The 13,316-nt window shown below is 53.9% G+C and overlaps 1 protein-coding gene across 1 annotated transcript in view; it reads right to left on the minus strand.

Moving 5' to 3' along the window:
- Positions 1–13,316, minus strand: part of patl1 (PAT1 homolog 1, processing body mRNA decay factor) — a 57,227-nt gene that overhangs the window by 8,838 nt on the left and 35,073 nt on the right. Inside the window, 3 exon segments of the mRNA XM_072275541.1 lie at positions 5,466–5,605; positions 10,559–10,718; positions 11,246–11,397. Coding sequence (XP_072131642.1) covers positions 5,466–5,605; positions 10,559–10,718; positions 11,246–11,397 — 452 coding nt within the window.

Below are 13,316 nucleotides of genomic sequence, written 5' to 3' on the forward strand. Positions count from 1 at the left end.
AGTGAAGAAGGCGAATGCAATGTTGGCATTCATTTCTAGAGGAATAGAGTGTAGGAGCAGGGATGTGATGTTGGCGCTCTATAAGGCGCTGGTGAGACCTCACTTGGAGTACTGTGGGCAGTTTTGGTCTCCTTATTTAAGAAAGGATGTGCTGACGTTGGAGAGGGTACAGAGAAGATTCACTAGAATGATTTCGGGAATGAGAAGGTTAACATATGAAGACCGCTTTGTCCGCTCTTGGACTGTATTCCTTGGAGTTTAGAAGAATGAGGGGAGACCTCAGAAACATTTCGAATGTTAAAAGGCATGGACAGAGTGGATGTGGCAAAGTTGTTTCCCATGATGGGGGAGTCTAGTACGAGAGGGCATGACTTCAGGATTGAAGGGCGCCCTTTCAGAACAGAAATGCGAAAAAATTTTTTTAGTCAGAGGGTGGTGAATCTATGGAATTTGTTGCCATGGGCAGCAGTGGAGGCCAAGTCATTGGGTGTAATTAAGGCAGAGATTGATAGGTATCTGAGTAGCCAGGGCATCAAAGGTTATGGTGAGAAGGCGGGGCAGTGGGACTAAATAGGATAAAATGAATCAGCTCATGATAAAAAGGCGGAGCAGACTCGATGGGCCGAATGGCCTACTTCTGCTCCTGTCTTATGGTCTTATTCACTGGAATTCAGAAGAGTGAAGGGCTAACCTCATTGAAGCCTATCGAATTGAAGAACAGGTGAAAATTTACTGGAATGTTACCTGGGTTTCATCTCCTAAGTTACAGAGAAAGGTTGAACAAGTTGGGATCAAGGCAGGAGGAGAGAGAGCACTGTGTGCGCAGACCTCCGGTGAAAAATGACATCGTATCTGTTAAATAGGGGCCATGGACATTTCTGATTTGATGGAGACAGACGTGAAAGCACAGAGGAACATCTGGAGAAATTTCTGAAACGCTCGTTCGCTGCTGTCTTTACTGAGCTGTCGGGAATCTTTCGGAGGAAAGGCCTCAAAATCCCCGGCCCTGCCTGCTTTTGGCGACCAAGATGGAGGTCGAATCATTGGGATAGAGATGGCACTCAGTACTCGGTGTCGGAGAGCTGATCAGAGCTCGAAGTTTTCGGATGACTCAGAGTCGGACCGTGGTCAGGCATGGCAGGGAGAGTTTTACTTCCTTCTCTCCGTCTGCGTGAGATGTGGGACATTTGAAAGTCTTTGAACTTTTACTGTGCTCATGGACTTCTTCATCAAGTTATGGTATTGTTGCACTGTTGTAACTATATGTTCTAATTATGTGGTTTCCTTAGTTTTTTTCAGTCCTGGTCTGTCCTGTGTTTTGTAATATCACACCAGAGGAAATAATGTATCATTTCTTAATGCATGCATTACTAAATGACAATAAAAGAGGACTGCGTGTCTTCATAATCTAATTTAGTCTTTATTCTTTGGAACGTAGAAGGTTGAGGGGGGACTTGATAGAGGTGTTTAAAATTATGAGGGGGATTGATAAGAGTTGATGTGGATAGACTTTTTCCATTGAGAGTGGGGGAGATTCAAACAAGAGGACATGAGTTGAGAGTTAAAGGGCAAAAGTTCAGGGGTAACATGAGGGGAAACTTCTTTACTCAGAGAGTGGTAGCTGTGTGGAACGAGCTTCCAGCAGAAGTGGTTGAAGCAGGTTCGATGTTGTCATTTAAAGTTAAATTAGATAGGTATATGGACAGGGAAGGAATGGACGGTTATGGGCCGAGTGCAGGTCGGTGGGACTAGGTGAGAGTAAGAGTTCGGCACGGACTAGAAGGGCCAAGATGGCCTGTTTCCGTGCCGTAATTGTTACATGGAATGGCCAAAGAGTGGATGCGGAGAGGATGGGTAGACTCTAAGACCAGAATAGAGGGGCATCCTTTCAAAATGGAGATGAGGAGGAATTTCTTTAGCCGGAGAGTGGTGGATCTGTGGAATTCTTTGCCACGGACAGCCGTGGAGGCCAGGCCTTTACGAATATTTGACGCGGAGGTTGACAGATTCTTATCACAGGTGGCAGAAAAATCTGCAGATGCTGGAAATCCAAGCAACACGCAGACGCTTCCAAGGGTTTCGGCCCGGAACGTCCACCGTACTTTCCCCCGCCCCCGCCCCGCCCCACAGGTGCCGCCTGCCCTGCTGGGTTCCTCCAGCATTTGGTGTGTGCGTCGTTGGTAGTCCCGGGACACAATCGGATACAGGGAGAAGGCAGGAGATTGGGTCCGAGAGGAAAATTGGATCAGCCGTGATGGAATGGCGGAGCAGGCTCGATGGGCCAAACGGCCTAATTCTGCTCCTATATCCCGTGGTCTGAGAGTTGGATTTGAATTCATTTGAGTTTCACCCTACATCCATCCCACAACACGGGGGAGCAAAAATCTTTCTGTTACGAGTCCGGCACAATGTACAGACGTGGGAATTTACAAGGCTACAGGCTTGTGGAAAGAAGCTGCCCCGTAGCCTGTTGGTTCTGTCTTTAACGCTGCGGTGCTGTTTGCCAGACAGAAGCAGATGAAACAGTTTACAGTTGGGGAGACTGGTGTCCAGCTCTTCTTTCAGCACCTGCTGTTCTAAATGTCCTCAACAGAGGTTAAGTTTGACTGTTTTATTATAATGGGCCTCTTTTGTTTGTTTGTTTCTTTTTTGTTTTAGTTAACCTACAGCACAATACAGGCCCTTCAGCCCACAATGCTGTGCTGAACATGTACTTACTTTAGAAATTACCCAGGGTTACCCATGGCCCTCTATTTTTCTAAGCCTGTCCAGAAGTCTCTTAAAAGATCCTATCGTTTCCACCTCCACCACCGTCGCCGGCAGACCATTCCACGCACTCACCACTCTCTGCGTAAAGAACTTCCCCCTGACATCTCCTCCGCACCTACTTCCAAGCCCCTGAAAACTGTGCCCTCTCAACTGTCTCTGAGGCTGGGGATCCGGACCTGCCTCTCGGTTTTTTTGCACTACCTTACTTCCCATTTTTCTACTTTCTATTTATGATTTATAATTTAAATTTTTCACATTTACTAATTTTAACTATTTTTAATATTCTTGATATTTAATATTTGTAATCCAGGGAGTGCGAAGCGCAGAATCAAATATCGCTGTGATGATTGTACGCTCTAGTATCAATTGTTTGGTGACAATAAAGTATCAAGTATAAAGATTGTTGCCAAAAGACTTACCTTGAGGGAATGGAAGTCACCTTCTCCCCCTTCCTTTCGGAGATGGATGACTGATATGATCTCAGTCATACAGATGGAGAAACTTTGGTTCTTGAGAACCAATTCAATTAAAAAATCTTCGGCTATCTGGGACCCGGTTCTTGCCTGCCTGGACGAGGCAGGGGGCGGATTTCCCCCCAGCTGATTTCTCACGGCCCTCATTTGAGATTTCAAGTTTAGTATTTTTGAGCACATTGTACAATAGGCATCCCTCTACTGTTATGTCTTTTTTTTTTGCTTATTTCTTTTTTATACATGTCTGAGCTGGTATGTTTTTGTTGATTTCATTGCTTTGTTTTGAAAATTTTGAAAATAAAGTATTTTTAAAAAAAAAAACTGTGGCCCTTTCCTGTTTGCCATTTCAGCCCTGGGGAGAAGTCTCTGGCTGTCCAGACGATCGATCGTGCGGGCAGCCGGTTGAGATCCATAAATACAGCTCCTTTAATCGTATGGGGTGTGCCGTCTGCCATTTCCTGGCACCAAGTTGTAACAGGGTAGCGAGTCACACGGCAGCCACACAGCCCCGGGGTTTGGGACAGGAGAGCCGTCAGGATCTCACGGGTTTGGCGAGACTGCAGTGTGTATTCCCTCGACGTACACAGCCCGAGAAAACATTCTCCTGCCTTCCCCTCGTAAACTTTGATGCCCTGACTAATTAGGACTAATTCAAAATAAACTGCTCTCGGGCTTCCAGCCGGGTACAGGTACCGATGATAACCGGCGTTTTGATGACGAACTTCCGCCACCTTCATCAGGGGTGACACCCAGGCGCACCTGGTCCGGTGGTATTTACACCCCCGACGTCCGTCTCTCTCCTGATTGGTTCGTCCCCGTCAAATCAGGTTTCTGCTCCCCCACCCTTGTTTACGATTGAATTCCAGTTCTTATTTAGAGCGAGGCCTTCGCCTTCGTTGAAATCCTTTCCCTCCAGTTCGATTTCCATGGCCTCCTTCACCAGGCGGAGCAGCGTGCATCGGCACGGTGGAAAACCACATGAAGGAGAACAGGAGGTGTATCCGTTTGGGTTGCCCGGAGAAATCGGCGGTCGCAGAATACTGCATTCACAATAGCCATAGGATTGGCACTGACACCACAAAACTACTGTGCTGAGGCAATGGCTTTCGGCCTTCCCCTGGTGAAGGAAACAGTTGAAATAAAAGCAGAGCCTAAGACTTTTAACCCAGCTGAAGGTCCTGCTCCAAGTAAAAACTGGAATTCGATCATAAACAAGGTGGCAAACCTGATTGGACGAACGAACCAATCAGGAGAGAGAGACGGACGTCGGGGGTATAAATACCACCAGACTGGACGCGCCCTGGCATCGCCCCCGACGAAGGTGGCGGAGTCTACCAGCCAAACGCCGGTGTCAATCAACGCCTGTACCCGGCTGGAAGCCCGAGAGGAGTTTACTCGTCGAATACGCCGGGACACTTTTCCCTCCAAGCTCCTGCTGAGAGCCAGAAAGCAGGAGAAAAGAGCAAAAGCTTTCAGGTTTGGAAGCAAAACGGGAGCTGACCAATGGCCGCGAGCGTAACTGGCAGCTCCGCGGTCGGGCTGACCAATAGCTGTGAGTGTAACCTCACAGTTGCCATGACTAACGTCCAGGAACCCGACCTCATCTCCCAACGCCATGGACCCAAAAAAAAAATAAATTGGGAGGGGCAGAGCCTGGCCTCCCGCGACGAAGGGGTGACTCGCCTCCCCGCGGCTCCCACTCACCATCTCCCCGGCTGCCCGCGTGGCCCGAAGGTGGCCGAGCTGCCCCCCTCAAACGAAACGCGCCCTCCTTTCCCCTCCGCCATCGGATCTCGGCACGGCCCTCGGGGCCCCAAAAGCGCCAGCCCGCTCTGTCCCTCGTTTGCGGCTCCCGTTCGCCGGAACCTGAAAAGGGAAATTTTGACGCCTTGCACCGGACCGCTGGCCCCGGTGGTTCTGATCTCTCTGGCTTAGATCCAGGGGTGGGCGGGGGGGGAGGAGGGGTGTTCCTCCACGCCCATCGCCCCATCGACGACCCGGGGGCTGAACCGCATTCACCAACATCCCCCCCAAACCCAGTAATCGTCCTTGGCAACATGCCCGAACGCCACGGCACAAGGTGCCCCTCTCCTCCCCTACGACCGTCCCCGCCCATGGAGGCCCCACCACCCCCCGACTGGCCCCCCCCCCCCACCGATCTGCTGCGCGGGGCCCAACCCACAGCACCGGGCTCCCACCACCCCTTCTCTCGGTGCCCCAACGCTGAGGCCCACCTTATTCTGCAGGACGGCGGCAAAATGGCTGCCCGGGCCCTCGGTCAGCTGCCGCAGCAGTTCCGTCAGAGCGCCGGAGGGCAGGCGGCCGATCAGCCGGGTGCAGGGCTCCGTCAACGAGGGCAAGATCTGCCAGGGGCGGAGGGAGAAAGCAGGTCAGTGTCTTCACTACAGATCCTCGGCCCCCTCCTCACACACACACCCCTCCCCTTTCCGCCCCAAGTCTGCCACAGAGACCGCGAGGCTGTGAGAGAGAGAAGCGGAAACGAGGCTGTTTGGCCCATCGTCTGCCCTACCATCCCACCATGGCCGAGTTATTAACCCTCTCAACCCCATTCTCCTGTCTTACCCCCACCACCCCACCCCGGAACCTTCGATGCCCTAATGAAATCCACTTTAAACTACCCGAACAAGAGGAAATCTGCAGATGCTTGAAATCCCAATCAACACACAAACATACATACAATACACACACACACACACACACAAAACGCTCAAGAACTCAGCAGGCCAGGCAGCATCTGTGGAAAAGGGTAAACAGTCGACGTTTAGGGCCGAGAGCCTTCGGCAGGACTCTCTATGTTTGTGCGAGGCAATGGATTCCACAGATACAACACACCCCACCCCCACCCCGGAGAAAGACATGTCACCTCATCTCTGTTCGAAAGGGACGTCCGTCTATTCTGAGGCTGTGCCCCCCTGGTCCTGGATTCCACCAGCACGGGAAACATCCTCTCCACGTCCCCTCTGTCTAGGCCGACCAATATTCCACAGTTTTCAACAAGATCCCCACTCATTGTTCCAGACTCCAATGAGTACAGACCCAGAGACATCCAACACTCCTCATACAATGAGATCCCCCTCATTCTTCTAAACTCCAGTGAGTACAGGCCCAGAGACATCAAACACTCCTCATACAATGAGATCCCCCTCATTCTCTAAACTCCAGTGAGTACAGGCCCAGAGACATCAAACACTCCTCATACAATGAGATCTCCCCTCATTCTTCTACACTCCAGTGAGTACAGGCCCAGAGACATCAAACACTCCTCATACAATGAGATCCCCCTCATTCTCTAAACTGCAGTGAGTACAGGCCCAGAGACATCAAACACTCCTCATACAATCAGATCCCCCTCATTCACTAAACTCCAGTGAGTACAGGCCCAGAGACATCAAACACTCCTCATACAATCAGATCCCCCTCATTCTCTAAACTCCAGCGAGTACAGGCCCAGAGACATCAAACACTCCTCATACAATGAGATCACCCTCATTCTCTAAACTCCAGTGAGTACAGGCCCAGAGACATCAAAACGCCCCTCACGCCTTAACCCTTTCACTCCCGGAATTATCCTCATGAACCTCCCTGTGGACCCTCTCCAATGCCCTCTCACATCCATTATCAGATATCCCAACCCTGCCCCGAGGGCAGAGGGAGAGGGAGGTGAGGACAGGCGCAGGCGTGCGCGCGCTCGCTGTGCGCCCCTCTGCGGCTCGGCGCCCGAAGTTTTCCCCCGACTGCCCGGATTCGAGAGACGTCGTTACCGGCCAGAGTCAGTGAGCGGTGGGGGTGCTACGTTAGCACCAGGGGTGTGACGGTCACCTGGAAGGGTTCGGGGGTGGGGGACACATCACACACACATCCCTCCCCACCGTCTGTCAGCGAGGGGCAGGCACTTGCGACTCTTGTTTGCACCCCTGGGGCCCGACTCACAGGGTCGAGAGAGGGGAACGGCCCCAGTGCCAACCCCCTGCACCGGTCTCCTGTCACCGCAGGACAGCCACCACCTCAGTGCACTGTGTCATGATCTGATCTGTCTGGGCGGTACGCGAGACGAGCTCTTCACTGTCGCCCCGGACGTCTGACAATTACAAAGTGGTCCAATTAAATCGTTCATTGAACCAGTCCAGCCAGTTCTATTCTTTAAAAACGCAAACAGGAGGAAATCTGCAGATGCTGGAATTTCAAGCAACACACGTAAAAAATGCTGGTGAACGCAGCAGGCCAGGAAGCATCTCTGGGAAGAGGTGCAGTCGACGTTTTGGGCCGAGACCCTTCGTCAGGACTAACTGAAGGAAGAGTGAGTAAGAGATTTGAAAGTGGGAGGGGGAGATCTGAAATGATAGGAGAAGACAGGAGGGGGAGGGATGGAGTCAAGAGCTGGACAGGTGATTGGCAAAAGGGATATGAGAGGATCAGGGACAGGAGGTCCAAGGAGAAAGAAAAGGGGGAGGGGTGGAAAAACCTAGAGGATGGGCAAGGGGTATAGAGAGGGACAGAGGGAGAAAAAGGAGAGAGAGAGAAAGAATGTGTGTATATAAATAAATAACGGATGGGGTACGAGGGGGAGGTGGGGCACTAACAGAAGTTAGAGAAGTCAATGTTCATGCTATCAGGTTGGAGGCTGGTGGGGTGGTCGGTGAGGACAAGGTGATGCTACACATTTTAATTCCACATCCCATTCCCATTCTGACATGTCTATCCACGGCCTCCTCTACTGTAAAGATGAAGCCACACTCAGGTTGCAGGAACAACACCTTATATTCCGTCTGGGTAGCTTCCAACCTGATGGCATGAACATTGACTTCTCAAACTTCTGCTAATGTTCCACCTCCCCCTCGTACCCCATCCGTTATTTATTTATATAGACACATTCTTTCTCTCTCTCTCCTTTTTCTCCCTCTGTCCGTCTGACTATACCCCTTGCCCATCCTCTGGGTTCGCCCCGCCCCCCCGTTCTTTCTCCCTGGGCCTCCTGTCCCCATGATCCTCTCATATCCCCTTTGCCAATCACCTGTCCAGCTCTTGCATTCACCAGCAATTTTTATGTGTGTTGCAGTTCTATTCTTGTTTTACCTCGTGCTGGGTCAATGCAGCGCATAACCCTTCCTGCTTTATGAGATACAGAGTTGAATCAATCCTTCGAGCCGAAGCCTCCAAGCAATCCCACAATTTAATCCTAGCCTAATCACGGGACAATTTACAATGACTAATAGCTGATTTATACTTGTGTGTACTAGCATGCGCTGCAGCCTACGCAAGAGGGCTACGCCGCTGTGAGCATTTATACTTGTGCGTTGGTGTGTCTGCGTCGCTCTGCAATTCACCACCAAAACGCCAGTTGGCGGTGGGGTTTCTGTGCCAACTGTGTCGAGTTTCTTCGTGCTGAGTTTCAACACGGAGAAACTCAAACTTCAAACAATGGCGACTGAAACTGAAGGAGGGTGAATTTTCTGTGCTTGTCCGGCCACTGAGAGACATGGACGAGGAAATGCATTTCAAATACTTTCCAATGTCGGCAGGCAGATTTGACAATTTGGTTCATCATCTCCCGCCATTTATTTCTCATCAGTGTACGCACAGTGACTGGCAATCACCATTCGAGTTTTAGCTTCGGGTGGAAGTCAACAGGCTGTGGCAGCTTGCTACAAACTGGCGTCAAGCACAGGGTCCTCCATAATTTCGGAGGTGTGTGAAGCTTTATGGAAAGCATTGCAGCCAGAGTTCCCTCCCTGCCCTTCAGTCGCCCAACGGGAAGCTATTGCAGCGTAGGAGGGATTGCGATGCTACCAAGCGGACCAATCACAGTTGTGCGGTCTGCGTCGCCGCGACGCATAGTTACAATTTGGGAGAGGTGCGCGTCAGGCTACGGTGTAGGGTTCGGCGTGCAGTACAGCACAGCATAGTTTGATGCACAGGTATAAATCAGCCTTAACCCACCAGCCGGTATTGCCTTTGGACTGTGGGAGGAAACCAGAGCACCCGGAGGAAACCCACGCGGTCACGGGAAGAATGTACAAACCCCTCACAGGCAGGGGAAGGACTTGAACCCTGGTCTCCAGCGCTGTAAAGTGTCTCGCTGACCGCTACACTACCCCACCTCCCCAACGACCTGATCTGTGTGAACAGGACGCAAGGCAAGCTTCTCACCGGATCTCGGTGCACGCGACAATGATCAACCAGTTCGAAAGAACCTCCTTCACCATTCCCCATCCCCACTTCCCTGTCACACCTTCTCTTTCACCTGTCCATCACCTCCCCCTGGTGCTCCTCACCCCCCCTTCCCTTTCTTCCAAGGCCTTCTGTCCTCTCCTATCAGACTCCCCCTTCTCCAGCCCCGTATCTTTCACCAATCGACATCCCAGCTCTTTACTTCATCCCTCCCGGTTTCACCTATCACCTTGATGGAATCTGAAGTTTCATTCATTATGGACTGTGCCTTTAAGAATCATGCCTGGGGGAGAGGGGGAGAGGGGGAGAGGGGGAGAGGGGGAGAGGGGGAGAAGGGGGAGGGGGGAGGGGGGAGGGGGGAGGGGGGAGGGGGGAGGGGGGAGGGGGGAGGGGGGAGGGGGGAGGGGGGAGGGGGAGGGAGAGGGAGAGGGAGAGGGAGAGGGAGAGGGAGAGGGAGAGGGAGAGGGGCTACATGATGGGCAGCTGGTGTTCAGCACACCGGTATCTAAACAGGTGTAACTGTCTCTTTCACTGGACACGCAGACGCACGAAGGCTGGTGGAGGAATTGCCGCCAAACTTTTAAGTGCCCACAAGGGTGGGGCTGAGGATCGACGAAGAGGAATCGATCTGTGACTATCAGTGCGTGTAAGGGCGACCCTGTGGAACCTACCGGTGTGTCTAACCCTTGCCTGGGTTGGTAGATTATCACTTGAAGATGGCGCCCTTAAATTGGTCACGTTTGGCTAACTTGGGAGATTTGGTGGACCTCGAGGAAGATCGAGAACACCTCTTTACTTGGATTACAAATCCCTCTCTCCCTCACTTCAATGCCGTGGGCTGAACTGAATTTCCTTACCACACCGTTGTAAGACTGTATCACTTACCACCCTTGCCCTGAAGAAGCTTGGGGATTTATATATGTACACCTTATATATGCATAACTCCATTAACTCTTGATTTACCTGGTTTAAGTCACCATCGGATGTAGTTACTAATAAAATAGTGTTTTGTTCGCAGCAAAACCAGACTGCAGGTGTGTTTCACAGCAGCTGATACCCTTTCCGCGTTGCGTGCACGTAACCGGCACTTTCCCCAGGGTCGCGTGCACGCGACGCCGCCGACTCACCTCGTCCTGGGAGTCCTTCTTGGCCAGCAGCGGCAGGTTGCGGGCGGTGGCCTGGAGCAGGCTGGCGGCCTCCTCGGTGCCCAGCAGACCCAGGGCCCGGGCGGTCAGCCGCTTCCCCTTGCGGATACACATGATCTGTACAAAGTGCTCGTCGCTCAGCCTGGGGTGGGGGGGGGGGAGTGGGGAGGGGGTGAGGAGAGGGGCCGGCGAGAGGGAGAGAGAGAGGAGGGTTCACCGGGGGCGCCACACTGGTCCAGACACACCCTGCCCCACTCCGACGACCACGGAGAGCCACGTCGCAGTCCCCAGGTCGCAAATCCACCCGCCCCGGCCACCCCAGCTCCTCAGGACGTCCTCCCGGACGCCAGGCGTGCCCGACCGAGGATCAGACGCCACAGAACCTCCCACAAGAATGCAGCTCCCCCACCAGACCAATGGACACCCATCCCCCGGGACACCAGGCCCACCCGTGGGACAAATCGACACCCATCCCCCGGGACACCAGGCCCACCCGTGGGACAAATCGACGCCCATCCCCCGGCACACCAGGCCCACCCGTGAGACAAATGGACACCCATCCCCCGGGACACCAGGCCCACCCGTGAGACAAATGGACACCCATCCCCCGGGACACCAGGCCCAACCGTGAGACAAATCGACACCCATCCCCCGGGACACCAGGCCCACCTGGTAGACGCACAGGTCTGCCTGCCGCGCAGGTTCTCGTAGATCTGGTCGATCTTGAGCTTGCGGAGCTCGAGGAGGGAGGGGCGCTCGGACTCCGACACCTGCACGAACTTCCGCTCCAGGTCCTTCACCTCCAGCAGCAGGCTGTACGTCTGGGGGGGGGGGGGGGGGAGAAGTGAGGGAGGGAGCAGAGAGGTACAGTGTCACGGGGTGCTGAGCCCCGAGGGGGGAGAGAGGGGGCGATCTGGGTCAACGTCAGTGGGGGTACGCTCATTCCTGTGGGAGGGGTGGACAGATCGAAGGACAGCAGGAGGAGAGCCTCGACCCAAACTATGGTGTGAGGGAGCTGGATTAACGTCAGTGGGGATACAGTCAGTGACATAGGACGCTGGGGGAGAGGGGTCACTGAGGGACGGTGTGAGGGAGCTGGATTAACGTCAGTGGGGATACAGTCAGTGACACAGGACGCTGGGGGAGAGGGGTCACTGACGGACGGTGTGAGGGAGCTGGATTAACGTCAGTGGGGATACAGTCAGTGACACAGGACGCTGGGGGAGAGGGGTCACTGAGGGACGGTGTGAGGGAGCTGGATTAACGTCAGTGGGGATACAGTCAGTGACGCAGGATGCTGGGGGAGAGGGGTCACTGAGGGACGGTGTGAGGGAGCTGGATCAACGTCAGTGGGGATACAGTGACACAGGACGCTGGGGGAGAGGGGTCACCGGTGGACCGTGTGAGGGAGCTGGATTAACGTCAGTGGGGATAGAGTCGGTGACATAGGATGCTGGGGGAGAGGGGTCACTGAGGGACGGTGTGAGGGAGCTGGATTAACGTCAGTGCGGACACAGTCGGTGACACAGGACGCTGGGGGAGAGGGGTCACTGAGGGACGGTGTGAGGGAGCTGGATTAACGTCAGTGCGGACACAGTCGGTGACACAGGATGCTGGGGGAGAGGGGTCACTGAGGGACGGTGTGAGGGAGCTGGATCAACGTCAGTGGGGATACAGTCAGTGACACAGGACGCTGGGGGAGAGGGGTCACTGAGGGACGGTGTGAGGGAGCTGGATTAACGTCAGTGGGGATACAGTCAGTGACGCAGGATGCTGGGGGAGAGGGGTCACTGAGGGACGGTGTGAGGGAGCTGGATCAACGTCAGTGGGGATACAGTCAGTGACACAGGACGCTGGGGGAGAGGGGTCACTGAGGGACGGTGTGAGGGAGCTGGATCAACGTCAGTGGGGATACAGTCAGTGACACAGGACGCTGGGGGAGAGGGGTCACTGAGGGACGGTGTGAGGGAGCTGGATTAAGGTCAGTGGGGACACAGTCGGTGACACAGGATGCTGGGGGAGAGGGGTCACTGAGGGACGGTGTGAGGGAGCTGGATCAACGTCAGTGGGGATACAGTCAGTGACACAGGACGCTGGGGGAGAGGGGTCACTGAGGGACGGTGTGAGGGAGCTGGATTAACGTCAGTGGGGATACAGTCGGTGACACAGGATGCTGGGGGAGAGGGGTCACTGAGGGACGGTGTGAGGGAGCTGGATCAACGTCAGTGGGGACACAGTCAGTGACACAGGACGCTGGGGGAGAGGGGTCACTGAGGGACGGTGTGAGGGAGCTGGATTAACGTCAGTGGGGATACAGTCAGTGACGCAGGATGCTGGGGGAGAGGGGTCACTGAGGGACGGTGTGAGGGAGCTGGATCAACGTCAGTGGGGATACAGTCAGTGACACAGGACGCCGGGGGAGAGGGGTCACCGGTGGACCGTGTGAGGGAGCTGGATTAACGTCAGTGGGGATAGAGTCGGTGACATAGGATGCTGGGGGAGAGGGGTCACTGAGGGACGGTGTGAGGGAGCTGGATTAACGTCAGTGCGGACACAGTCGGTGACACAGGATGCTGGGGGAGAGGGGTCACTGAGGGAGCTGGATTAACGTCAGTGCGGACACAGTCGGTGACACAGGATGCTGGGGGAGAGGGGTCACTGAGGGACGGTGTGAGGGAGCTGGATTAACGTCAGTGCGGACACAGTCGGTGACACAGGATGCTGGGGGAGAGGGGTCACT

Source organism: Mobula birostris, chromosome 13 (genome assembly GCF_030028105.1).
Source record: "Mobula birostris isolate sMobBir1 chromosome 13, sMobBir1.hap1, whole genome shotgun sequence".
Lineage (NCBI taxonomy): Eukaryota > Metazoa > Chordata > Chondrichthyes > Myliobatiformes > Myliobatidae > Mobula > Mobula birostris.